This window comes from Myxocyprinus asiaticus, chromosome 18, assembly GCF_019703515.2.
Source record: "Myxocyprinus asiaticus isolate MX2 ecotype Aquarium Trade chromosome 18, UBuf_Myxa_2, whole genome shotgun sequence".
Classification (NCBI taxonomy): domain Eukaryota; kingdom Metazoa; phylum Chordata; class Actinopteri; order Cypriniformes; family Catostomidae; genus Myxocyprinus; species Myxocyprinus asiaticus.
Genome location: NC_059361.1, coordinates 32,914,040 through 32,940,884, shown reverse-complemented (window position 1 = coordinate 32,940,884; position 26,845 = coordinate 32,914,040). Strand labels below are relative to the sequence as shown.

The 26,845-nt window shown below is 38.7% G+C and overlaps 2 protein-coding genes across 2 annotated transcripts; one reads left to right on the top strand and one right to left on the bottom strand.

The window, feature by feature from the left end:
• Window positions 1–908: 908 nt before the first annotated feature.
• LOC127456171 (tRNA-uridine aminocarboxypropyltransferase 1-like) lies at window positions 909–5,128 on the top strand. The gene is made up of 4 exons (XM_051724518.1): window positions 909–1,165; window positions 1,924–2,067; window positions 3,785–4,013; window positions 4,591–5,128. Exons 1-4 carry the CDS (start codon window positions 1,100–1,102, stop codon window positions 4,815–4,817), a joined length of 666 nt encoding a protein of 221 aa, XP_051580478.1. The 5' UTR covers window positions 909–1,099; the 3' UTR covers window positions 4,818–5,128.
• On the bottom strand, window positions 4,973–26,845 carry nnt2 (nicotinamide nucleotide transhydrogenase 2). The gene is made up of 21 exons (XM_051724517.1): window positions 26,548–26,845; window positions 24,237–24,466; window positions 22,320–22,537; window positions 22,147–22,234; window positions 20,503–20,591; window positions 20,202–20,389; window positions 19,802–19,935; window positions 19,533–19,724; window positions 19,143–19,296; window positions 18,899–19,060; window positions 18,693–18,803; window positions 16,930–17,075; window positions 16,655–16,850; window positions 15,059–15,292; window positions 14,407–14,567; window positions 14,133–14,312; window positions 13,892–14,051; window positions 10,651–10,732; window positions 9,899–10,017; window positions 5,717–5,832; window positions 4,973–5,349 (listed from the first exon to the last, which is right to left on the bottom strand). The coding sequence occupies exons 1-21, from the start codon at window positions 26,675–26,677 to the stop codon at window positions 5,203–5,205; spliced, it is 3,237 nt and encodes a 1,078-aa protein (XP_051580477.1). The 5' UTR covers window positions 26,678–26,845; the 3' UTR covers window positions 4,973–5,202.

The window sequence follows — 26,845 nt, the reverse complement described above, 5'->3', positions numbered from 1 at the left end:
CAAAACAATACTTTACTACATTTACTTGTAGTAATACTTAATACTTAAGTAATAAGTAATACTAATATTAAGTAATACTTTATATACTTTTTAACTACAAATGTTCTCTTCCGTACATCTCTGTGACATGCTCTCATGAGAGGGATGACATAAGCTCGTTGGTAAGGTCACGCGTCACGTGGAGGAGGAGTCAGGAATCGCGTCATTGTTTTTTTTAATTATTATTATTATTATTATTTGGAAATGATTTTTTTATTTATTTTATATTGTTTTGAAATTGTTTTGGACTGTTTTGGTTAGTGAACGGCACAAGTTTCTCTTGTAAACAATGACGTGCTTCCTGACTCCTCCTCCACGTGACGCGTGACCTTACCAACGAGCTTACGTCACACCTCTCATGAGCACACGTCACAGAGATGTACGGAAGCGAAAAAAATGTAAAGTGAAACAATCTGTCAGTAAACAATTGTTGGAAAAATTACTCATGTCATGCACAAAGCAGATGTCCTAAACGACTTGCCAAAACTATAGTTTGCTAATATTAAATCTGTGGAGTGGTTAAAAAATACGTTTTAATGACTTCAACCTAAGTGTATGTAAACTTCTGACTTCAACTGTAATTTCATTGTTTTCTTTCATTTTGAGGTGGGCTCGTAAAATTCACTCAATAATGACAGTTGCAAAGGTAAACAGGAAAGAAAAATAAACACCTGAATCCTAATGATTATATTATTACAATTATGATTAAGGGCTCATACCAGTCCTTGAGATTTAATAAATTCTTCCAGGGAACAAATCGGCCTGTCTTCAGCGCTCTGCATCTCCAACTCTCCACCGCGTCCGCGTCTGTTGCTTGGTAACCGCCAGCCGTACTTCCTGCTTCCTGTAGTGTGTGTGTTTCCGGTGTGTAGTGCACATGTGGGTTTGTTTTTATCCGTGTGTTTACTTTGACAGTTAAATTAAACCAGCAAATTAAACCAGGCTAGTTCGGTTCTGTGCTCATGTCGGACCAGGACTGGGCTGCAGGGGAGAGAAGCTCTCTGAGGATGACGCGCAGCGCGCCGGCCGGATAAAGTGCTCGCGATGTGGCTCGTCGCGCATGTTCTACTGCTACAGCTGCTGTGCGTTGGTCGGGCTTGAGCCACAGGACGTGCCGAGCGTCAAGGTCCGTGAAAACATATATGAACCCTATAATTTGTGTTGAAAAACTTATCTGATAGCGAGCGACGTGAAAGGTTGTTTGCACTGAGACGGCACGTCCTACGACAACCCACAGTCCGTGCCTAATTTAGTCGTTTTGATCAAAGTTTTAGCTGCACTGAATATAACGGGAGCGTTCTGACCGACTCAGTGTCAGTCATCCTTCACTTATCACACATATCATTCCTTCGTAATGAACAACAGTAGGTTTTCAGACTGCGGTATAGCAAGGTTTACGTTTGACATTCGTTGATTATTCGGGTTACACCTTAACCTTCAAGACCATTTGACCTAAAGATGTAAAATCAACTGCAAATTACTCAGGATTTAAAGGGACCAAATATTCAATTTAAAAACAGGGATTAAATATGCTATTTAAAAACTACCAAAGAAAAACACACAAAAATAAGCTTTTTGCAACAGAGGGAATAATTTTCTGAGTAATTTGCAGTTGATTTGACACATTTAGGTCAAGTGGTCTTGAAGTTTAATGTGTATGAACCCGAATATCCAAATAATGTCAAATGTATACCGCAGTGAAGTTAAGTCAGTAACTCTATTATGTTGAACTTTACAGAGCAATGGGTTAGTTCACAGAACAATGAAAATCTCCTTTTGTTTTGCCATGGAGAAAGAAATATTTTTTTTTCATAAATAAAATAAAATATGCAGTCAGATGATGAGATGTGTGTTAGAGTTGAATAAATGTTTGTCTGTTTTCAGCTGCCAGTGAAGATCGACATCATCAAACACCCGAATGAAACGGACGGTAAAAGCACCGCAGTGCAGGCCAGACTGCTCGCTCCACAGGACGTCACTATCTACACCTATCCCTGTATCCCGGAGCTCGATCAGTCTGTAGAAAACGTGAGCGAGTAGAAATCCTTTAAAGTTACAAGAACTTTCGATAAATTGTTACAGTTTAATTGGGATTAAAAAAATAAATAAAAAAAATAGAGAAGAATATTGAATTTGAGTATACTACCAATTTCCAAGGTGGGGAGAATAAATGCAGTAAATATGGTTGTGCTGCCCAGGTTCGTTTATCTTTTCCAGGCCACCTGGTGTTCATTCCTCAAAGTTACTTTAAGAGATTAGACTCTTAAAGCAGACTAACTCTAATCCTACTTTCGCTAGGGTGGGGCTAAGCAACCTTGGAAAACCAGAAAACATCTTTGTAAACCCCAAAATGAAGGAGGGTTTTGTCTTCCACAGTTTAAATTGTATTATCTAGCAGCACATCTAAATATTTTTTCTTTTTGGCGGAACTGTCTTCAGGATTGCACTGTATAGGACATGCCTGCTTGGCTTCAGATTGAACATCTTTCATGTAAGCATACCTCACTACCTGCACTTCTCAATAGCCAAGTAAATTGAAAAAAAATCCTTGTATGATCATAATCCAGTCATTCATAATTCGTTGAGAATATGGAAGCAGGTGATGAGTATAATCAAGGCCCCAAAGGTGTATTTTGACAGCCCTATTTGTTGGAATCATGCCTTTCAACCTGCACTGATGGATTCAACCTTTCAAATTTGGAAAGAGAAGGGCATAGTCAGATTTATCAACTTGTATATTGATGACCGCGTTGTAGCATTCTCACAACTCTAACAACATTATCAATTACCAGCCTCTCATTTTTTGTGAACACACATTTCACAATATGAGCTGAAGCCACAGTATACAGTATTGGATAGATTCATCTATAAAGCCTTATATGAAAGGTACAGTGTCTACAGTGTATGGTATACTTCAAGAGATGAACCCAGCATCATTGGTACAAATTAAATAGGACTGGGAGGAGGAATTGGGTATAGAGATCTCTAAGGAGGTCTGGAAATCATGTATTGAAAACATACACGGCAGTTCAGTAAATGCTCGTCTGAATTTGATACAATTCAAAGTTGTTCACAGACTTCATTTTTCCCAAATTAAACTGTCTAAATTATTCCCAGAGACCTCACCTCTTTGCCCAAAATGCTTTACCGTAGAGGGTACGCTGAGCCATCAGTTCCTGACATGCCATAAGCTTAAGAACTTTTGGAGCCTGTTATTTGGTCACCTCTCAAGGGTATACAACAGAGCCATAAAGGTTGACCCCATTATTGCATTGTTTGGTGTAGCTAGACCAGAGCTGGGGCTGAATAAATATGAGGTACAAGCTGTAAGTCTTAGTACACTACTGGCTAGACGACTTATTTTACAACATTGGAGGTCAAAAACAGTATCAACTTTTGATATGTGGATTATTGAGCTAGGGAAGTCTTTACATTTTGAAAGAATTCGGTTTGCTACGTTAAAGAAAGAGCAAATTTTTCTAAACATATGGGATTCATTCATTAATCTAATGAATTAAATTGTTGTATGCCTAGTGTATCACTGCTCCTTATATGCCCACTGTGTTCGTTTATGTATATAGTGCAGTTGTCATGTATGCCTTTAATGTTATCTGTATGTCAATATTTTACTTAACACCAACTAGATTGTAACCTATGAGAAAAACAATAAAAAAGAAAGAAATTCTTTAAAATCTCACTGTATGCTCAGACCGTCTCAGGTGATAAATGACTGTTCTTCCCACAGATCGTGCTGGTGTTTCCTGGTCCAGAAGCGATGACAGTTGAGCAATTATGGGAATATTTTTGTGCTGGTGGAGAGAGTTACAGCAGTGTGACGAAAGCAAAGAGGTTAAAGGTGGAGAAACAGAGTGACACAGCTGCTGACAAGCACACCTGTCCAATTCAAAGAGTCGTTTTCATCGACAGCACCTGGAACCAAACCACCAGAATCATTACAGACGAACGTCTACAAGGTACCAGTCAGGATTGGGCAAAATTCTAGAATTGCTTCATTTCAGTTGAGTGTGAATTTGAATTGGCCACAATATATTACATTTAAATTGGAATGACAGGAAGAGAAATGTACTATATTGCAATTTTAAAAAAATTCAACAGTCACACAACAGATGAATTTCATTAGTCCAATCAATGCAAGTCTTGTGCAGCAAAACAAATAATTACTTTATTAATTTTGATAAATTATGTCAAGTAGAATAAATTTTTCTCAGCTGATTAGACATGTTTCTCTTAACAACTAACATAGCCATTAAAATAGATTTTAACTTTTCCCATTCAACATATAGGTAATTCATACTGAAAAAATGTATTTCTAAAAACTACACTGCAGTTTTACAGTTCTACACAGAATTGACAGTTCTGCATCCTGTTTGCTAGCTCAATTCAAATTCAGGAATTGAATTCAAATTTAAAAAGCATTCTCAAGTCTTCTGACTGGCACACAACCCTGATACCATCAGACTCCTACATCTTTATCTGTTTAATTATCTCAAACGGGATTTAAGTTAACTGATGTTATTTCTGATATTACAGCTTTACCAAATGTGGAGCTCAAGAGCAGAAGAACCTGTTTTTGGCGGCGCCAGCGAGGGTGTCCAGACACGTACCTAGCAACCATAGAGGCCATTTACTACTTCCTGAAGGACCTTCACAGCCACTATTTCTCAGAGTATAAAGGAGAATATGACAATTTGCTTTTCTTCTTCTCATTCCTGCATAAACTCATCAACAAAGCCAAACAGTCTGCTGGGAAAGTGTAACACGTTTAAAAAAAAAAATGACCTCAAATGACTAAACCACAGGGACACTCCGTTCCAATAAAATGCTCCAGCTGTTAGAGGAACACGCTGATGCATTTGAACCCATGTGTTTTTATTTGAAAGATAATACTTGATACAGATCCAGTTTGTCGCAGTGATATTTAAATGTTTTTATTTACAAATCAAAGACTGAATGTAATTGCAAATATTCTCAGAATGGTTGAGACATCACTGGTAACTGAATTGACTGATTAACATGTTGTTTTTAAGGCACTTTAATGTGTATCTGACAATAAAATGATTTTCTTGTATTCTCGTATTGTGTGTAAATGCAAGATTTGCTCTTGACCTTGATGACGAGCTTGCAGTTCTACATGTATGCATGTTAATAGTAGGCCTCTCTTATTTTGGCCTGTAAACTGTCGCAGGTCTTCTTGGCATCTCCCAGGAGCATGGAAGTGTTGGGCTTGTAGAAGATGGGGTTATCCACTGCAGCATAGCCCACGCCCAGAGTACGCTTCATGACGATCACCTGCACACACACACACAAACACACTTCAGGTCATTACTGATTCACCTTTGTGACAGTTTTAAAAGGCTCATATTATGAGGAATACAATTTTTCAACAAGACCATTTATTGAAACTAAACTGCGAAAACGACTCATTCTGAACTTCCGCAACTTTCTCACATCAGATGACTGTCCACATTTACACACTTGTGACACCTATTTGGTATTCAGAAACTTGGTCTGTCCAGTCAAAGTGATGCAATAAGGAGGGAGAAGGATAGATACTATTATTCCTAAACAGCTGAAGAACTAATGGTTAGTAAAATGTGTCAATGTGTGTGGTGATATTTGCGTTTGAAAATTTGAATAATTATGGAATGTCTCAGACCTGTTTGGACTTCCAGACTTCCAGCACCGGCATCCCTGCGATTATTGAGTTTGGGTCTTCCTGTGCAGCAGAGTTGACCGTGTCATTGGCTCCGATCACAAGCGTCAGTTCGGTTTCTACAAAATTCCATGTAAACACAGAAAGAACAATAAGAGGCCACAACAGTAGATGACTGCTCTACTGTATTAGAACCTCTCATGCAATGGGATCGAGTTTCTAACCCCCTCTACATGCTTATCTGCTCTCGCTAAACAAAAACACATGCTGCCCTCTCACTCTGACCACAGAGACGTCAGTTGCAGCAAGACAAGGTTGCTGGGATACGTTGCATGTCTAGGCACAATTACATAATTAGAATGAATTATTACAAAGATCAGAGTGCTATACAACTCTACATGTGTCCAAACTGCTTCCATACAACTTCTACAGCAGTCTGTGAAACATTAGCTCATCAGTGTGTAGATTTCTGACCTACTGCAGTATCTGCACCTGAATGCACACCTGCTTAAATATCAGTATATGATCTGGTAAGAAATGTTATCTCAAAATGGGTTATGCCTTTTGAAAAGTCAGACATGATTATTACTATCACACAGAGTTAGTTAGTGAAATTAAACAAACCCCTAACCCTAACAATTAAAGGGATAGTTCACCCAAAAAGGAAAATTCTCACATCATTTGCTCACCCTCATGCCATCCCAGATGTGTATGACTTTCCATAAAACAAGTGAATGGTGACCAAAAATCTGAAGCTCCAAAAATCACATAAAGGCAACAAATAAGTAATCCATAAGACTCCAGTAGTTTAATCCATGTCTTTAGAAGCGATATGATAGGTGTGGGTGAAAAACAGATCAATGTTTACTTTTTTACTATAAATCTCCACTTTCACTTTTTAAAATGTGAAAGAATGTGAACGTGGAAGTGGAGACTAATAGAAAAAAAGGACTTAAATATTTATCTGTTTTTCACCCACACCTATCATATTACTTCTGAAGACATTGATTAATCCACTGGAATTGTATGGATTATTTTGCTGCCTTCAGGGTTCAGGAGTAACGGAACACATGTAATGGCGTTACGTATTTTAAATACTGTCATGGTTATGGTGGGTTTGTTGTGTTTCTTCCTGTGTGACTATGTGGCTGATTGCTTCCCTGTTGTGTTGTGTTTCATGGACAGCCTGACTGTTCATCAGCTAATAGTCTGCACCTGTCACTCGTTTCCTCCTGCCTACTTATACCCTGGTGTTTCTCTTTTTTGTTGCCAGATTGTTTCTGGTGTTACGTGCGGTCTCGCCTCTCCAGTCCAATCTGTTTATTTTTTCCTATCTATTTTTTTGTTCTTTGCTTGCCCAGTTAGTTTCCTGTTTTCCTGTCTGTGGAATTATCGCTGTTTTCCATCTCTACTTACCAGGATTACTCACCTTGCTGTTATTCCGGTTCTGCTCGCCCAGGAGTCTCATTCTGCCCCACTACCACACCTCACAGCCATCCCCGTGGCTGTCACCACTGTCTCACCATCACTGCCTCAACTGCTACTCCACTTTAATGACTGCTATTTCTCCTGAGTTCTGTCATCTACCCTTATCTATTTACATCATCATTAAATCTGTGTCCTACCTTACAAACTATGACAAATACAAAATAAGTAACTGTACTTCACTGCAGTTACAATTTAAATCATTGGTAATCAGAATACTGTTACTTTCAAAAAGTACTTTGATTACTGAAGAGATGACTTTGCATTTTATAGTCATTTGTTTTATTTTATATTTAGTCTATTCAGTTGGAAAACATTTATGCTTTTAAATGAAGCGATCTAAGAGTGTTTGAACAGCTGGGAAACATTATGATATATTCTTCATGAGCCGATAGATTGCGCCCACACTGTTATCAATTAAAATGTGGATCTGACGCCATTGAGGACCTATAGCAACAACAAAAATAGTTAGAAACGCTCTGGCAGATGAAATATAAATACGGAATTACAAAGCTATATAGTTTGTCAATTTTTTTATGCGGTTTGGGTATTTTGTTTTTTAACAAGAATAAAGGATGCTTATATGAAAAATACTGGCCAATGTAGTCTGCAGCATCATATAGAAAGCTACAAATAATATATTTTCAGCCTCATTCTATGAACAGAATACACACGATTGGAAGAAGCTGTTGTTGTGTACACTCTGTGGGGTTTTGAAGTAAGTTTGAAACATCAATAAAAAATGTTTAAAAGAAATTGATTCTTGTGTAAATTGCATGTGAACATTTAGCATTATGTCAAGGTGAAATAGTATTTCAAGCCATTAGATGCACCTGTTACCAGTCGCGATTATATTTTATAATAAATTCTATCAAGAAAATCCTCTTGTAAGACCTTTGATATTAGTAAAAAGATGTACTGAAAAAATATTACTTTTAATAAGAATCTTAGCATTTTTCATAGCATGTATTTTTTTCATAAAAGTGTATTTTGTTTTATTGTAGTGGGAGATTTTTTTTTTTTTTTTAACACTTTTCACTTATATAGTCAAAAACACGTGAAACAATCTGCCAGTGCTGAAGAAGCAATCCAAAGTATTTAGATTACATTACTGACATTTTACTTGCACTTGCATTATATGGATCTACACAGCTGAGATATTCTTTTAAAAATCTCAGTTTGTGTTCAGCAGAAGAAAGAAAGTCCAACACATCTGGGATGGCATGAGGGTGAGTAAATGATGAGAGAATTTTCCTTTTTGGGTGAACTATCACTTTAAATTTCAACACATACAGTAACTCATCCCGTACCATTTGTGCTACAAACATGAATTATACCTCAAATCATGTGCTGAGGGGAGCTTTGCTATTACTTTTCTAAGTGATCAGGCTTACGATTTTCACCTTGTGGACGATAAAACGGGCGGAAAATATCCCACAGACTTATAGTAAAGGAGGGAGCCAAACCATATCTAGAGTCCAAAATGTCATAGAGATTTGGGGGAGGGCTCTCTTGTCTTGGGCCATTAAGCAACCACCTAGAAACATCATAGAAACTGCATAAAACTCACTAAACCCACTCTGAACACCTTAGCAACTGCATAGCAATGCCCTGGCAACCACGCACAATCATGTAGCATCAAGATGGCGAGTTCTGCATGGGCAAAAACTATTCTCATTTTTGTTAGAAAATGTAAAAATCCAGTTTTAGACATAATGGGCATTATTCATGAAACATGTGCAAATTTGTTCTGCTTGTGTTTCATGAATAAGGCTCACTGTTTGTATGGAGATGAGAACTAATCTGTTGACAGGATTGGGAGGGTTATTTTTGAAATGTATTCCACTACAGATTACAGAACACATGCTGTAAAATGTAATTTGTAACGTATTCTGTTAGATTACTCAAGGTCAGTAACGTATTCTAAATACTTTGGATTACTTCTTCAGCACTTGTAGATTTTTTCGCTTATTTTGACTATAAAAACTCTGCCAGTACAGTAAGACAAAATACACATGTTAAAAATACATTCTCTGAAAAACCTAAATATCTTATGCAGTGTTGTTTCTAAAACAAGATAAACTGATCTTGTTTTAAGGATTTTTAGATATTTTTTACAGGAAAACAATACAAAAATTATTATCAAGAATATGATTTTTGCCCTAATATCAAAGGTCTTACAAGAAAAAAAGAAATTATGATCTAATGTGAATTTTCTTGATAAAAACATATGATCGTGTCTGGTAACATGTGCATGTAAAATGGTTAGAAATAGCATTTTATCTTTGCGTAAAGCTGATAATTTACACAAGGTTTATTTCTATTTCTTCTGCTCCAAACTTACTTCAAACTTACTTCTCTGTCTGCTCGTATGAATGTAACACGTCATAAGAAAGTGTTTCACCGCTGTTCAAATGCACTTTGGATCGCATCATTTATATGTATAAATGTTTTCTATCTGAAAGGACTAAATATTAAATGAAACAAATGACAATAAAATGCAAAGTAATCTCTTCAGTAATCAAAATACTTTTTGAATGTAACTGTATTCTAATTACCAATGATTTAAATTGAAACTGTAGTGGAATACAGTTACTTATATTTTGTATTTTAAATATGTAATCCCGTTACATGTATTCTGTTACTCCCCAACCCTGTCTGTTGATTAGAAGTTTTAGTTGAAATGCTGTTAAAAGTGACCTGGGAAATCCTCGTTAATTTCATCCATCTCCAGAACGATGTCATACGGGACTCCAGCCTCAGCCAATAGCACGTTGAGCTGCCCAGGCATACGGCCTGCTACCGGGTGAATACCAAACCTGAGAGACAGAGAGATATGCTCTGAATGACAGTAATTATGTTCACTGTTTTGTACAAGTGATTACAAATAAAGTGATAATAAACTAGTGGAGCTTCATTACTTCATGAGCAAGTGTTATAATCAGAATTTTTTCTGATTTCACTTTTCAACAGCATGCAGATATGAACAGCAGAACTTGTGAGAGTTTATTCTTGATCATATGAATTCTGAGTCTTTTATTCCACCATCTGTGTGGCTGTCATGTAAATACTCCCTGAATGTTTTATGCTCCTTCTCTTCATATATAGAAAGGCAGCATTTTTATCAACACTTTTATAAGACACAGATGTGTTTTGTCTTCATTCTAACACAGTAAAGCTGTTTGACCTGCCAAGATCTAAAAACATTAAAAACTCTGGATGTAAAATGTGAGAATTCATCATGAGATGATGTTTGAAGGTTTTTTTTGTTTGTTTGTTTTTTGTTTTTTTTAATAATCTCCCTCATTTAAGAGGTTGTGATGTGAAGGATGTTAGGCTAAATCAGAGCTCCACACCAGAGTGAATGAACCGGTCAGCTCAGCCTGAGGAGTGTGTGGCCATGAGTTGAGATTCTGTGTGTTTGTGGTGTTTGTGTAATTTGTGTGTCTGACCTCACACTCTTGCCCTGTTCTCTTAACATCTTCACCATGTCAGCGATGGGATACTGCGCCTTTGCCGCACACAGACCCCAGCCTGTCATAGAGAACACACACATACATTTGATGGTTAGAGTGTGCGAATCATGTAAATTGGGATTTTGTTAACACTCTTTTTTGTTTTCTTTCTAGAGCCTCAAACAGTGTGAGGTAACTGCGGAATCCCCTAAATCACTTTTACTTGATGTTTAAAGATCTACATTTGCTTCAAGTTTACTGCTATTAACTGGTGGAGCGTGAAGAATTGTGTAATCAGCCGTGTGCGTGCGCAGACTTTCAGGGAAATCCGTTTGATTAGAATCAGATTGCAGAGTTTCCTGAAGCCCAGATGTCTCCCTGGAGAACAACACCATGAGGATCGCGTGTAGAAGCGAGACACGCACAAGCACAGACTTGTGACCTCTTCTTGAGAGTGGGGCACTCTGGGGGTGTTTTAGGGGGTGAGTTTAAGAGTAGGGTGTTTGAGGGGTGTGGGGTGATGTTTGAGGGGTGGCATGGGATGTGCTGTGTGTTTGGGGGTGGGGGGTTTGGGGGAGGTGTGTTCAGTAGTTATTGTAGTATTTGATTGGGTCTCTGGGATAATCAGACTCTTTACACTGCTCAGCCTCTCTGCATCAGTCTCTGTTACTTATGAAGTTTCTCTTGTTCTTTAATGTTTTTTTTCTCACTCATTTGTAGTTGTTTGTGTCTGTGGCGTTTAATGGTTTGTTCTCTACTTTGGCCCCCTGGGAGGCTGCGGTTTAATGCTGGTGTGTTTGGAGAACAGAAACAGATGTGTGTATGTGTTTATTGTAATATTTTCTGTGTTTTGTGTCTAGGTTCCACAGTGTTTCCAGAAACACTGAACTCTAGTGGTCACACAGCTCTGATCTGAGAAATGAATTTAAAGGAATAGTTAAAAAAAAAAAAAGAAATTAAAATTCTCTCATCATTTACTCACCAGCATGTCATTCCAGAAGTGTATGACTTTCTTCTGCAGAATACAAACAAAGATTTTTAGAAGAATATCTTGGCTCTATAGGTCCATACAATGCAAGTGAATGGGTGACCAGAACTTTGAAGGTCCAAAAAGCAGATCAAAGAAGCTGAAAGTAATCCAGAAGACTTCAGTGGTTTAATCCACGTCTTCAAAAGCTATATGATAGGTGTGGGTGAGAAACAGATCAATATTTAAAGGGATAGTTCACCCAAAAATGAAAATTCTCTGATAATTTACTCACCCTTATGCCATCTGAGATGTGTATGACTTTCTTTCTTCTGCAAAACACTTTTGAAGATTTGTAGAAAAAGATCCAGGGTCTGCAGGTCCTTAGAATGGGAGTGGATGGTGATTAGATATTTGTAGGTCCTAAAAGCACAGATAGTCAGCATAAAAGTAATCCATCCTGTCTCCAGCAGTGACATTAATATCTTCTAAAGCGAATCGATCACTTTGTGTGCGGAAAAACAAACTATATTTAAGCACTTTTTAACTATAAAAGATTGCTTCCAGTCAGGCGTTGACGAATAGCCGAATTTACCCGAGTGCTGCTGTGATGCAAGCACATTGGCACGTAATAACCTTCATTACTTAAGTGCTTAAATAACCTTTATCGCACACAAAGTGATCGATTCGCTTTAAAAGATATTAATGTCACCGCTGGAGACAGGATGATTGCTTTTATGCTGACTATCTATGCTTTTTGGACCTACAAATATCTAATCACCATCCACTCCCATTCTAAGGAGCTGCAGACCCTGGATCTTTTTCTACAAATCTTCAAAAGTGTTTTGCAGAAGAAATAAATTCATACACATCTCAGATGGCAAGAGGGTGAGTAAAGTATCAGAGAATATTCATTTTTGGGTGAACTATCCCTTTAAGTCCTTTTTACTATAAATCTCCACTTTCACTTTCACTTTACATTTCAAAGTCACCTGTGGTACCTGTGGAGATTTATAGTAACAAATAAATAAATAAATAAAGACATAAATACTGATCTGGTTCTTACCTACAGCTATCATATCACTTCTGAAGAGATGGATTAAACCACTGGAGTCTTATAGATTACTTTTATGCTTCTTTGATCTGCTTTTTGAACTTCAGAATTCTGGTCACCATTCACTTGCATTGTATGGATCTACAGATCTGAGATATTCTTAAAAATCTTAATTTGTGTACTGCAGAAGAAAAAAAGTAATACACATCTGAGATGGTATGAGGATGAGTAAATTAATTTTTATTTTTGGGTGAACTATCCCTTTTAGAAAATGTTCTGGGTTCAATGTAATTTAGCTCTATCAATAGAATTTGTGGCATAAAGTTGATTACCACAAAAAAAAAAAAAAATTGATTCGTCCCTTTAAAAAGCAAAGATTGTGTTTACAGTAATGCACTTTAAAAGAAAGCACACATGGCCATGCAGTCTGAGGGTTTAAAAGCAGAAATGTGCATCTTGTGTTTTTGTTAAAGCACTTACATTAATGGTTGGTAAAAAAATTAAAAGTAAATAATAATAATATGAATTGAGCTGTTGTCTAAAATCATCATTTTAGCAATGTGATTACCTTTCTAAGTGGATGAACTTCTAGTTATTCGTCACCATCACCAACATAGTTTTTGATTTTTCTTTATGTAAAAAGTCTTATTTTTACATATTCATGTTGAGGAGTTGTAAATAAGTGATTTTTCACACTCATATGTCATGCCTACACATATAATATTAAAGCTAAAGTGTGTAATTTCTGCTCTACTAGAATCACCAAATGGAATTGCAAAAAAAAAACAAAAAACAAAACAAAAAACAAAACAATTTTTTTGATCAAACAAACAGATAGTCCTGCCCCAGACTCACGTCATTGGTCGAGCCAATGCTTACATTGAACCCAGAACATTTCTTTACAACAGGGTTCTCACACTTTATGACTAATACATTTCCATTATTTTTTCCAGTCTTTTGGATTACTGGATAAGGATCATTGTATAGAGATCAGATTCATGAAGAGCAATTTCTAGCGAAAGAAATATTTTAGAGCAGAGCATAACTAGAAAAATATATATTCACTATAGAAAGTTCCATGGCTTTTTAAGATTAAACTAATTTCCATTATATTTCCAGGCCTGGGAATCCGCATTTAAAAATTCCCTGATATTTCCAGGGTTTCCATAACTGCATAATTCACCTCAAGGCTCTATAAATGTGTATGTGTGTCACACCAGGTGTTATGATGATGGTATTGGCCTCTTTGATCATTTCGATGGACTGCTCCACGTTCACTTCTGTGTGTGTGCCAACAATCTCCATGGGCTTCCCGCCGGCAGTGGAGGTGGTTCCGTATCCACCGAGAATGACGTTTGGAAGAGAACGATTCATGGCCTGCAGGAACACCACACACCAGCATCAGAGAAACTGAGCTTTATTTAATCTTGTTTGTTATAATTCTCCATGTTTACTCACCACACACATGATGTAAGAGAGGATGGCACCAGATGAGCCAATCAGAGCGCCCACAATGGTCATGAGGTTATTGTCCAATAGAAATCCCTCAGCGCAGAGAGCCCAGCCCGAGTAACTGTTTAACACCGTAATGACTACGGGCATATCCGCCCCTCCTATAGCCACTGTGAGTGTTACACCCTACACACACACACACACACACGTAAACACTCACCTTCTGTGTTACTCTGATATACTGTATTACTCTGTGTTTAGGTTGTGAGGTTCAGCTCACCATGATGGTGGAGAGACCTGACACACCCAGCAGGCACCCCATGCCTGTGCTGAAACTTTCACTCATCATGAAGGGCACAATCCCCCCCACTGATGCTGCCATCAGACTTGCATTCAACATATGACGCCCCGGCAACAACAGAGATGCTGAGTCCAACATACCTGAAAACACACACACACACACACACACACACACACAACCACACAAACAAGGTCATTTAAAAAGTGTATGTGTGTTTGAACATCTCTCTCCTCCTCCAGATCAACAATTACAGTCCACTGTGAGGAAAATTAAATCACCAGTAAATGAAGACCAGAGGTTTAACATAATAAAATTGATGATGAACATCTGTGAAGTGTCCAGCCTGAAATATACACACCGAAATATTCTGAAACATTCAACATTCAGGTTTTGTCTCTGTTAATGGTTGTGGAAGTAATGGAATATTTATGAAAGCTTTAAATAACATCTTCTGGCTCTTATCTGCCATCTCTTAAATTCTCAAAGAACTTGAGTGCCAGTAAGAGACAGAAATGGACTATTATCAGTGACTTCTTATTTTGTAGCTCTTACTGGCCTCATAAAAGCAGATTTAAGACAGAACAGCTGTTAGCAGTTGTTTACAAAAACGATTTCTGTTAAAGGAATTCACCTTGTAGTTTTCCGTAAGCAACCAGAGATCCACTAAAGGTCACTCCACCGATGTAGGTGCCCAGGTAAGCCACGATTTTCAGTACACTGGCAGCCGGGTGGACGTCCAGGTGTGGGTGTTCGATCATGAACTCAGCGATGCAGGTAAGAACCGCCGCGAGACCCACAAGACTGTGGAATGCAGCGACCAGCTGAGGCAGATCTGTGATCTCAATGCGCTTCGCAATCGTCAAACCTGATATTATAATGTAACACATATGTATTACATACACACACATTCCACATCTACAAAGGTTTGGGCACACTGAATAATTTTGACTGAATTTATGTTTCTTATGATCTTATCATGAGATATTTTTAAGGCTTATGCTTAAATGTTTGAATTAGTTTGGTAGACAACATAAATTGTGCCTACATATGGATCCATTATGAAGCATATTGAGGGAAAAGCAGTCATCAAGTGTCCAGCTTACAAGGGAACTCCTTCAATACAGTTTAAAACCATCCCAGGAGATTCAACTCATGGGGCGCTATTTTAAGAGTGCTAGCATTATGCTTTAAGTTAAAAACGCAGTCAATGGGCATGGCCATGAAGTTTTTGTATTTTCATGCAAGCATGCACTAAGTCATCTGGCAAAATTATGCACGCAAAGCGCTAATGGGCTGGGTCAAGTGCAATTCAATTCGGAGGTTTTTCTCCAACAGCGTCTGCATCCTATTATATAGTCAATTCCCTCAAGCACCATATACACAAAGACAGCACATTCATAAGAAGTTGATAGTGTAAATGGACTGTATGCAATGAATCAGAATAATAGAAATAATGGACTTCAGTTCTTTTGTGCATTAATTGCGACCTTTTTTAATGTGACACGCTTCTTTTATAAGCATGGTTCTTTTATAAAATGTGGTTCAGGATATGGATGTAGGCCAGTTAAATTCTAGAGAATGTAAGTATTCTACTAACACACAAATCATGACTAGTATTAACAGTGATTGTATCAGCACACACTTCACTTCTACCGGTTGAGTTTGAAAAATGTAATACATTTATTGAAACATGAAAAAATGTAACCAAAATTATTTCACAATTCAAATTACATTTCAAATGAAACAAAAATATAATCAAAATAACGAAGTGGTCAAACAATCATGCTAAATCCAAACATTTTACTCTCCAACTTCTTCCACTGGCCCCTTTTGCAGTGACTTAAACATCACAGGTGGAAAAATACCAATATAAATTAGATCATAAATATAATTTTAAATAAAATAATCATAATGGAAAAATAAATAGTTTAACACAAATCTCATAAATATTTATTTCATAAAACGGCCACTACAGTGATTATCATGGACATAATTTGATGTGCCACTGTATGTATAAAATTGGATAAGACGCTGCACACAGTCTTAGTGCGTAGTGCTGCGCTTTGCGTGCTCACGAAAATAGAGCCCATGAAGTTAATTTGGTCACTACATAATTCCCATACTTTCACGTGTCATTTCATAGTTCTGATGATTTTCTAAATTATTCTAAAATGTGGAAAAACTCAGACTCAGTGTGATTAAACTGTCAGTGCTGTTCAGATCTTACCAAGAGTTCCTCCTGTTGCCATGGCGAGTGACATCTGCGACAGCAGTTCTGGGGAGGGTTTCAGTGCGCCCAGTGTGGCTGTGATGCCCCCTAACACCCCGATCATGCCCAGGGCGTTACCCAACCTGCTGGTGCGCTGAGCCGAGAGCCCTGCTAGGGCTCCAACACAACATAAACCTGATCCCAGATACATCATCTACAAACACACAGTATATAGAGTTATATAACTCATTTCAGCACTGTTCTCACAGATGTCATCCTCAAACATGAAGTACCTGCTCAATGTTGTAACCACTAGCGGCAGACGCCCCGTAACCACCCACAAACACCAGTCCAGGTATAGCGTACAGATAGTTGTATTCTGGAGGGTCTGTAGGCCTCTTAAACATGTCCAACATTCTCTGGGTGATCAAGAAACCACCTAAAGAAAATAACATCAACATTTCTAGAATGTAGCAGGGACTTGTATTTACTATTGTGTTGTACTGTATGCAATATTACATGCAGAATGTAGCAAGTAGTAATTTATTGTGTATTTTATTATTATGGTGTAAAGTGTAGTTCATAGGGTATAACTGTGTTATAGATTGTTGTGTTAAGGGTGTAATTAATAGGTTGTTGTAAATGATTATGTGGTGTAGATGTTGTTTATGCAGTGTGTGGTGTCAATTATGGGTTGTAGTTTACATACCTGCAAACTCAGAACAAAGTTGGACAAGGTGACATGGTGTGGGAGAGTAACTTAAATAAACTACAATGTAATATTAGTGCTTTTTACATGCATCTACTAACATATTTGCTTTTCTATGTAATTCAATTTGTATTTTTTTTTATTTATTTTTTTTTCCTTTGCCCCAAATAGTCCTTCTTTCAGGTCGCCACAACAGTTGTCTCTGCATATTTGACTTGGCATAGGTTTTATGCTGGATGCCCTTCCTGATGCAACACCCAGTGGCAGGGGGGAACACATTCATACCAATTTAGAGCCTCCGATTCACTTAACTTGCATGTTTTTGGGCTTGTGGGAGAAGCTGGAGCACCTGGAGGAAACCCATGCTAACACTGGGAGAATATGTAAACCCCACACAGAATGGCCTAGTTGAGCTGTGACTCGAACCTGGGACCTTCTTGCTGTGAGGGGACAGTGCTAACCACTGAGGCCCAATTTAATACCATCCTTTCAAAAGTATAGCCCCAGTGCAGACATTTTTATTCTTATTATTGCTTTTGCCACTTTTTTTGTTATTGTTTTTAAAATTATTATTACTACTACTAACTACTAACAACACCTTGCTTACATGAGTTGCTAGATTATGTCTTTTATGCATTACTACAGTGAAAAACTTAAGCAATGTCTTTAGATGTCATAAAATATCGATATATCAATTATTGATTGGCACATTATCTTATCAATATATTTTTGAGGCATCGATATATTACAATTAGCAGACATTTAAATTAGAAGCCTAATTTGCGTGCTTTCCAATTCACTCAGTTGGCCATCTGTTAAACAGTCTTGTGTAATAATGATGGGAGACCATAAGGGGGTGATATAACATTTACTGAAGCCGGTCACGATCACACACACACATACACACACAGGACAAGTTACGAAGGTTTTTGTACTTCTTCAAGAATGAACAAAGTGACTTTGATGAGTTTGCAGGTTAGTGTATGAAACTGGTGTAACTGTGCAACGTTTATTATGCAATTTATCTGTATGAAGCCTTGAATAGGTCTTTCAATCAAGCTGTCAAAAAGACATATTTGTAACTGAAAATACATTGTGTAGGCTCTGTGAAAGATACATATAAACAATATATCATCCAGCAATGGCTAGAGTAAATAATCTTTGCGCTTTGATAATGATTTAGGTCGAATTTAATGGAAAACTATGCGATTATCGATGCGTGAAGAAGGCATCGATCCCAAGCCTAATATCCAAAACAATTAATTTTGCTGAAAGGCAACAAGTTTATTGCAGAGTTTATGGGATGAGTTAATTATGGAGTGTATTTTATTGTGTAGCTGCTCTGACCTGCGATGTTGATGGAGGACACAAATGCTGCGAGCAGAGCCAAAGTTTCTGGCACAGATGAGGGCGTTAAACCTCCACCCATTAACACCAGCCCACCTACTGCTGTCAGACCTGCACATACACAATCAACACACACTTATTACACACAAACAAATGATAAAAGACAAACAAGAGAGCTAAGATCAGTGTTTGTGTGTGTGTCTAACCTGAGATGGCGTTGGTCACTGACATCAGTGGTGAATGCAGTGCTGGTGTCACACCCCACACAGTGTGATATCCCACAATTCCAGCAAGACCAAAGGTGGTTACCATCTGTGTAAAAGCAGCATTAGGAGATGCGATACCCAAGCCCAGAACTGACGACAGACCTGCGCAATGATGGAGAGAGAGTGTTCCTCAGTAAGTGTCATTCATTCATTCATTCTTCTTGTCTCTCTGTCTCCTCTTCACCTGCTGTATAGATGCCTGCTGATGTCATGGTGCGTTTAAAGGGGGAAATTTCTGCGCGTTTTTCGGCTTCCAGCTCAGCAACAGTCTTCTGTTTAGTGGGTGCTGGAGGTGGGGTGGTTTTTGGCAGCGGGGCAGGGAAAAGATTTATACCTTCCTGGAAAATGAATATGATAAAATATGAACATATAAATATAATAAAATTAATTACTTCAGAGAAAGTTATTGTTAGTTGGAGATTTTAATAATGACAGCTAAGTTCTTTGTTTTATTTTACATCCTGAAAATGACCAAATCATTTCAGTATTGTTAAATGTTCAGACAATCTCATTTTTATTTATTTGGTTTCAAGTGAAATTTCTGTTAAAGTGAGAGAGGAAGAGTGAGTGTCACCTTCATCACCATAGTCCCTCTGATCACATGATCCAGAGTCCCATAATCAAACTCATCAACGGGCTCAAAATGGAAGTATTCTTTATCTGGGCTGATGGCCTTTAGCAGTTTTATGACATTGTTGGAGTAAAGTGTGCTGGCCTGAGTGGGCATCTGACTTGGCAGATCTGTGAAGCCGATGTGTGTCACACCCTACAGAATAAACCAGCAGGGTAATGATTATGTAAATAAATACATGATTCAGTCTATAAACTGTCATTCTGATGCACCTCATGGACATAGATTTGTCCAGGTTTGGTGGTCTCGATGTTTCCTCCAGCTTCAGCAGCCAGATCCACAACCACTGAGCCATCCCTCATACTCTCCACCATCTCACGCTTTATGAGGACTGGAGCTCTTTTACCTGCACAAACACACCGCCATGTGATCGAAGGAAGGCCCTTTCACATGACTTTGCTTTCTGCAAACCTTTTCATGTGGAGGTCAAAGTGACCGATGGCACATGTGCTGAGAGGTGTGATGAAGATGTGGTGCAAGTAATGTGAAAGAGCTTTAGGAGTCTCCACACTTGTATTCTCTTTAAAACTCATTGCACGTCTTCATGATTGTGATATATTAGGAATATGTTTGAGACAAAGGAAAAATGTGTGTGTTTTTGCACGTGTTCACCAGGAATAAGAGCGGTGCTGATAAGAATGTCAACTTCTTTGCACTGTTTGGCAAAAAGTGCCATCTCCGCCTCCAGAAACTCTTTGGACATTTCTTTGGCATAACCTCCGACCCCTTCACCCGACTCTGCGATTTCTACTTCCAGCGGCTCCGCTCCAAACGATTTGAACTGCTCTAGTGCTGCTGGTCTAAAGGGAGATAAACAGACACTTCAAACAGATGCCAGTCAAAACAGTTTAAAGCACAAGACAGATGTGAGCTTAACTAATCATTAATCAGTCACTCATGTTTCCTCACTGACCTGGTGTCGAATCCTCTGACAATGGCTCCCATTGATTTAGCTGCACCAGCCGCAGCCAAACCAGCAACACCACCACCAATAACCAGCACCTACACACACACACACACACACACACACACACACACACACACAGACAAATTCAAAGTGCATCATTAATACAGATCTAATAACTAAACATTAGATAATACAAAAAGTATTGTGAACCTTAGTGGATGTCAGACTTTAGCAGAACATGTCCACAGTTAATGTGATGTACTACTCCTGTGGTTACTGTGCTAGGAAACCTGTCTGAACTTAAAGGGATAGTTCAACCAAAAATGAAAATTCTCTCAACATTTACTCACCATCATGCCATCCCACATGTGTATGACTTTCTTTCTTCTGCTGAACACAAATAAGATTTTTAGAAGAATATTTCAGCTCTGTTGGTCCATACAATGCATGGCGACCAGAACTTTGATGCTCCAAAAGCAAATAAAGGCAGCATAAAATTATTTAATATAACTCCAGTGTTTTAATCTACAGTATATCTTCAGAAGTGATATGATAGGTGTGGGTGAGAAACAGATCAATATTTAAGTCCATTATTTTATTTTTTATTTTATTCTCCCCTTTTCTCCCTAATTTGGAATGCCCAATTCCCAATGTGCTCTAAGTCCTTGTGGTGGTGTAGTGACTCGCCTCAATTTTCAGTTGCCTCCACGTCTGAAACCGTCAATCTGCGCATCTTATTACGTGACTTGTTGAGCGTGTTACCATGGAGACGTAGCGCATGTGGAGGCTTCACGCTATTCTCCGCAGCATTCATGCACAACTCACCTCGCGCCCCACTGAGAGCGAGAACCACACATTATACCGACCATGAGGAGGTTACCCCATGTGACTCTACCCTCCCTAGCAACCGGGCCAATTTTGTTGCTTAGGAGACCTGGCTGGAGTCACTCAGCACACCCTGGATTCGAACCCGCGACTCCAGGTGTGGTAGTCATCGTCAATACTCGCTGAGCTACCCAGGCCCCATTTAAGTCCATTTTTAATATAAATCTCCACTTTCACATTCACATTCTTCTACTTTTGTTTTTGGCAATTCACATTCTTCATGCATATCGCCACCTACTGGGCAGGGAGGAGAATTTATAGTAAAAAAGTACTTAAATATTGATCTTGTTCTCACCCACACCAATCATATCGCTTCTGAAGATATAGAATTAACCACTGAAGTCTTATGGATTACTTTTATGCTGCCTTTATGTGCTTTTTGGAGCATAACAATTTTGGTAACATTCACTTGCATTGTATGGACCTATAGAGCTGAAATATTCTTCTAAAAATACTTTGTGTTCAGCAGAAGACAGAAAGTCATACACATCTGGGATGGTATGAGGGTGAGTAAATGATGAGAGAATTTTAATTTTGGGGTGAGCTATTCCTTTAAGAGTAACTGACTTCATACATCTACTAAAAATCACCTTGACACCAGTTGCTGAGAAGTCATTGCAAAAATGTTAGAAAGTTAGTTCTGAGGAAAGCTCTAGCAACATTTGTTTTATATTTTGTTATCTAATGCAATGATATTCACATATTTTATGTACTACAATACTTTTTGGGGATGCTGTATATGCATATATATTTGTGTGTGTGTACCTTAGCTGGAGGAACTTTTCCTGCCGCTGTGATCTGACCAGTAAAAAACCTGCCAAAGTGATTGGCTGCAAGAACTACAGCTTTATACCTGCAGATGAGGAATTTATGGATATGTTTTATTATCATAAAAAATGTACAGAATGAGAAAGAGAGAGATATGTGGCCATTCTTACCCTGCAATGTTGGCCATGGAGCTGAGGGCGTCGTAACCCTGGGCGATAGTGACCCGGGGCACTTGGTCCATAGCGAGTACAGTACATTGCTGTTTGGTCAGTTTGTCCATGAGTTCTGGATTCTGTGCAGGATAGATGAAACTCACCAGTGTGGATTTGGGTTTCAGTAGTTCTGCCTCATGCACTCGTAACGCCTCGTTAAAGACCGGCCCTCGAACCTGCAACACATGACATGTCAGTCACACGCTGCGTGTCTGTGACCCACCTCAAGGATGGACTGCAGTGCGACCAGATACACCACATTACATTAACAAAACTGTTTTTACACCAAGAAAGAAAAAAAAACAACCTGCAAAGACATTTATGAAGACTGATACTCAGAGAAGAGATTAAAATATGGTTGGAGAATATATTAATGAATTATATTTCATAATATATTATGAAATAGTGTATAGGATAGAGAGTCAAAGAGACACAAGGTAAATCTCCTGAAGAAATGTTCAGGTCATATTTCACCCCAGAATCAAAAGAAAAAGAACAAATTACATTTAGCATAGATAAAATGAAACCAATTTAAAAACCATTTATATTTTTTTGCATAATTTTTATAAGTGAGCACATTCGTCAAAACTCTTAAAGTGATAGTTCACCCAAAAATGAAAATTCTTTCATAATTTACTCACCCTCATGCCATCCCAGATGTGTATGACTTTCTTTCTTCAGCAGAGCACAAACAAAGTTTTTTAGAAGAATATTTCAGCTCTGTAGGTCCTCACAATGCAAGTGAATGGTGACCAGAACTCCTAAAGCTCCAAAAAGTAGATAAAGTCAGCATAAAAGGAATCCATAAAACTCCAGTGGTTTAATCAATGTCTTCTTAAGTGATCCACAGATATAACTCATTTTTAACTGTACATCTTGCTATTGTAGTCTCTAGGCACGATCATGATTTCAAGCACAGTTACACTTCCTATTGCTTGACGCATGTGCAGAGCGCTAGATGGTGCTAGGATCTGTAATTGAGCTTGAAATCATGATCACCAAGGAGACTGCTATCAAGATGTACAGTGAAAAAGAAGTAATATTTTGGCCTGTTTTCTCCAAAAACCGAAGGGATCACTTCAGAAGACATGGATTAAACCACTGGAGTCTTATGGATTAATTTTAAGGTGACTTTATGTGCTTTTTGGTGCTTCAAAGGCCTGATCACCATTCAGTTGCATTGTATGGACCTACAGAGCTGAAATATTCTTCTAAAAATCTTAATTTGTGTTCAGCAGAAGAAAGAAAGTCATACACATCTGCGATGACATGAAGAGTAAATGATGAGAGAGTTTTCATTTTGGGTGAACTATCCCTTTAATGAGCACATTTACATGCACATTCTTAAACCGATTATTCTTAAGTTGACAACACGTAAGGTCATTTAAACACTTCGAATGGTTTTCCTTTATTTGGGCAAGGTTATAAACGGTTTCAGCATAAACCTATTTGTACACCTAGGTTTTTACTCATTACCCCAGTTTAGTGTTGCATGTAATCACCTTTACCTGCTTTCTTACCAGCTTATCCAATGTGTGCAAGTGTTGTGCGCATGACTGTTTACATTTTCACATAAAATGCATTGCTTCTTAAATTGTCTGATTTTTTTAATACGCTGATTTTTTATAGTCATCTCATTAATGTAATTCAATATTCAGCACTGACTCTATAAAGCTGTTTTCACTGACATCAGAGTTTGAGGGTGGTTTACAGGTGTGATTTAGTTCATAGTGTGATGTGCTGTGATTTAAACAGTCTCTTTGAGCAGATGTGTTTATGTTTAAGTGTAATCTGGGGTATGTAAACCATTTTATACTGTGAAAACACACTGAATCTAGATTAATCATGTCTGACACATTAAACGGGCACTCTCACCTTCAAGACCAGGTCTGATCCAAACGCTCCCTTCGTGTCTGTGATCTGGGCTCCAGCAGCCCGGTACTGATCATCTGAGAACTTAGCTTCCCGCCCGGCACCAGACTCCACCTGCACAAGGAAGCCCTGTTTGACCAGCACCTGGACGCCCGCGGGCGACACCGCCACTCGCCGCTCATTCTGAAAGATCTCTTTAGGGACACCCACCAGGACGTCCTTATACAGCACACCTGTGACACACACATACACATATTTTTATATCATGGTGGGGACCTTCCGTTGTCCTTAAATTAAGCGAATTATTTATTTTATTTTTTTATTATTTTTTTTCTCCCCTTTTTTCCCCAATTTTGAATGCCCAATTCCCAATGTGCTCTAAGTCCTTGTGATGGCGTAGTGACTCGCCTCAATCCAGGTGGTGGAGGACGCATCTCAGTTGCCTCCGCTTCTGAGATGTCAATCTACGCATCTTATCACGTGGCTTGTTGAGCACATTATCCACGCACAACTCACCACGTGCCCTACCGAGAGAAAGCACCACATTATAGCGACCACAAGGAGGTTACCCCATGTGAATCTACCCTCCCTAGCAACTGGGCCAATTTGGTTGCTTAGAAGACCTGGCTGGAGTCACTCAGCACACCCTGGATTTACACTCGCGATTCCAGGGGTGGTAGTCAGCATCTTTACTCGCTGAGCTACCCAGGCCCCCAAGCACATTATTTATTTTTTAATAGTTTAGCATCACTATTACTAATGCTCTTTTTGATTTGAACAAACCTCTAACTCAAAGTATCACTGTAACATTCAGCATGTACCTCATCCTGCACTGACTGAAGCCATATCTAGGGACCAGAATATCATAGAGACTTGGGGGCAGGCTATTTTGACAGAACACTAGAAAACACCCACAGCACCCTAGCAACTGCATAGGAATGTTATTAAAAAAACAAACTGATCTCACAGTGAAATCGGAAACAGTAGGTTGACATTTCTTTAGCTAAAATCGGCCTATGCTTATCGAATTTAGAAACACTGCCCCCAGCTCCGTTTTCCGAGTGTAATTTCCACAGAGGGACGCCACAAGCGAGTGGTTTTCAGCTGAACAGGCTATAATACAGTGAAGAGGAATGCATATTTTATAAACTGAACCCTCCAACCCAAAATCCAAACCTAAACCTAACCATCAGTGGAGTAAAAATGCAATGTTAGAGGGAAAAACAACCTTCGAATCCCGCTCATCACTGATTATGTGAACGCAATTACTTCCTGGTTTCAACGCAGGATCCAAACCCAGGTTTCCCACGCTGTTGATGCAACGTACTTCCAGTAGCACCGTGGGGAAAGTAAACATGCTGAAGCCAATGCAAAAACGTCTGATAGGAGATGGTGCCTGTCAGTGAGTCAGCATAATGTAGCCGACTATGTAGGGAACTGGAACTCTTGGAAACAACATGCCGACTTTCCGTGTGATCATGTTGTAAAAAACACTCAGAACACATAGTAATGCCCGGGCAACCAAACAGAGAGTTTTGCCCAGGTAAGCACACTCAAGTTTTCTTCAGAAAATGTATAAATCTAGTTAAAATAAAACTAACCCTAACCTAAACCCTACCTTTAAAAGAAAACCATATGCATTTCACATAAGAAATAATACATTATTTAGACCTTATGATGTTTTTTTTTCTTTGTGGTCAGATTTGGCTCCTCACAAATGTTGATATTTCAGGTTATACCATATTTGTAGGGGCATTCTGTACACACACTCAAACATTGTGTTCCACACTGGTGACGTTCAGTGCAGCGTCACAGGCAGCTCAGCTAACACATTTCTCTCCAAAATTGGCGTGGCGACATCCAATCAGAGCGAGGCAGCAGACATTAGTAGTCACTTATTGGCAGAAATCCAATAATATACAGAATGACCTTGCAAACCAACACACACAGTCTAAAGTGACACACACATGAGCAAATGGCAAAAAAGGACATGACACACACACACTATGTGGCTGTTATAAGGACACTTTGAGAGCACATTGAGAGTGACAGACCATAAACTACATTTTACCTTTAACTGACCTCTCTCACTTCAACTCATAATACCAGCACTGAAGCTGAACTTAAATGTGTTACTGTGGTTTTAGCTCCTTAAGAGAAACCCTCTGTGAACAACTGCACTTCTTTCTTACTGTTCTCAGTTATCGTGATGGGTTTAAATGAGCTCAGAGCAGCTGTGTAACCTCATGTGAACTTGAAATGGCACAAACTCTTTGTCTGGTGTTTATATAGAGCTGTATAAGGCTGCACTCACCTTTATTCGCCTGTTGATCACACAGAACAGGGAAGGTCTGGAAGAGTCGTCTCCCTGCCGTCCTCCACAGTGCATGCGGCTGCTGCAAGGGCACACAGGAGCAAGTCACACAGCGCAGCAGGCAGGACATGTCTCAGATGGCCTTTCTCCACAAATTCTGAGAAACACAACACACAGTTTCAAACACACACACACAGTTTTTCTCAGACACAGACACTCATGTTCCAGCAGCGGTGGAGCCGGACACAGACTGCAGGCCTCGCAGGGTGACACCTGCAGCTCTCGAGCGGCCACGCGA

What these genes read in the sequence shown, in the direction of transcription:
- LOC127456171 (XM_051724518.1), top strand. Translation starts at nt 1,100, where the DNA reads ATGTTCTACTGCTACAGCTGCTGTGCGTTGGTCGGGCTTGAGCCACAG. An exon ending in TCGATCAGTCTGTAGAAAAC is followed by an intron (nt 2,068 to 3,784) that starts GTGAGCGAGTAG and finishes TTCTTCCCACAG; the next exon opens with ATCGTGCTGGTGTTTCCTGG. An exon ending in TACAGACGAACGTCTACAAG is followed by an intron (nt 4,014 to 4,590) that starts GTACCAGTCAGG and finishes CTGATATTACAG; the next exon opens with CTTTACCAAATGTGGAGCTC.
- nnt2 (XM_051724517.1), bottom strand. Translation starts at nt 26,677, where the DNA reads ATGTCCTGCCTGCTGCGCTGTGTGACTTGCTCCTGTGTGCCCTTGCAG. An exon ending in CAGCACCGCTCTTATTCCTG is followed by an intron (nt 19,936 to 20,201) that starts GTGAACACGTGC and finishes GTGTTTGTGCAG; the next exon opens with GTAAAAGAGCTCCAGTCCTC. An exon ending in AGCAGGCATCTATACAGCAG is followed by an intron (nt 19,061 to 19,142) that starts GTGAAGAGGAGA and finishes ATCATTGCGCAG; the next exon opens with GTCTGTCGTCAGTTCTGGGC.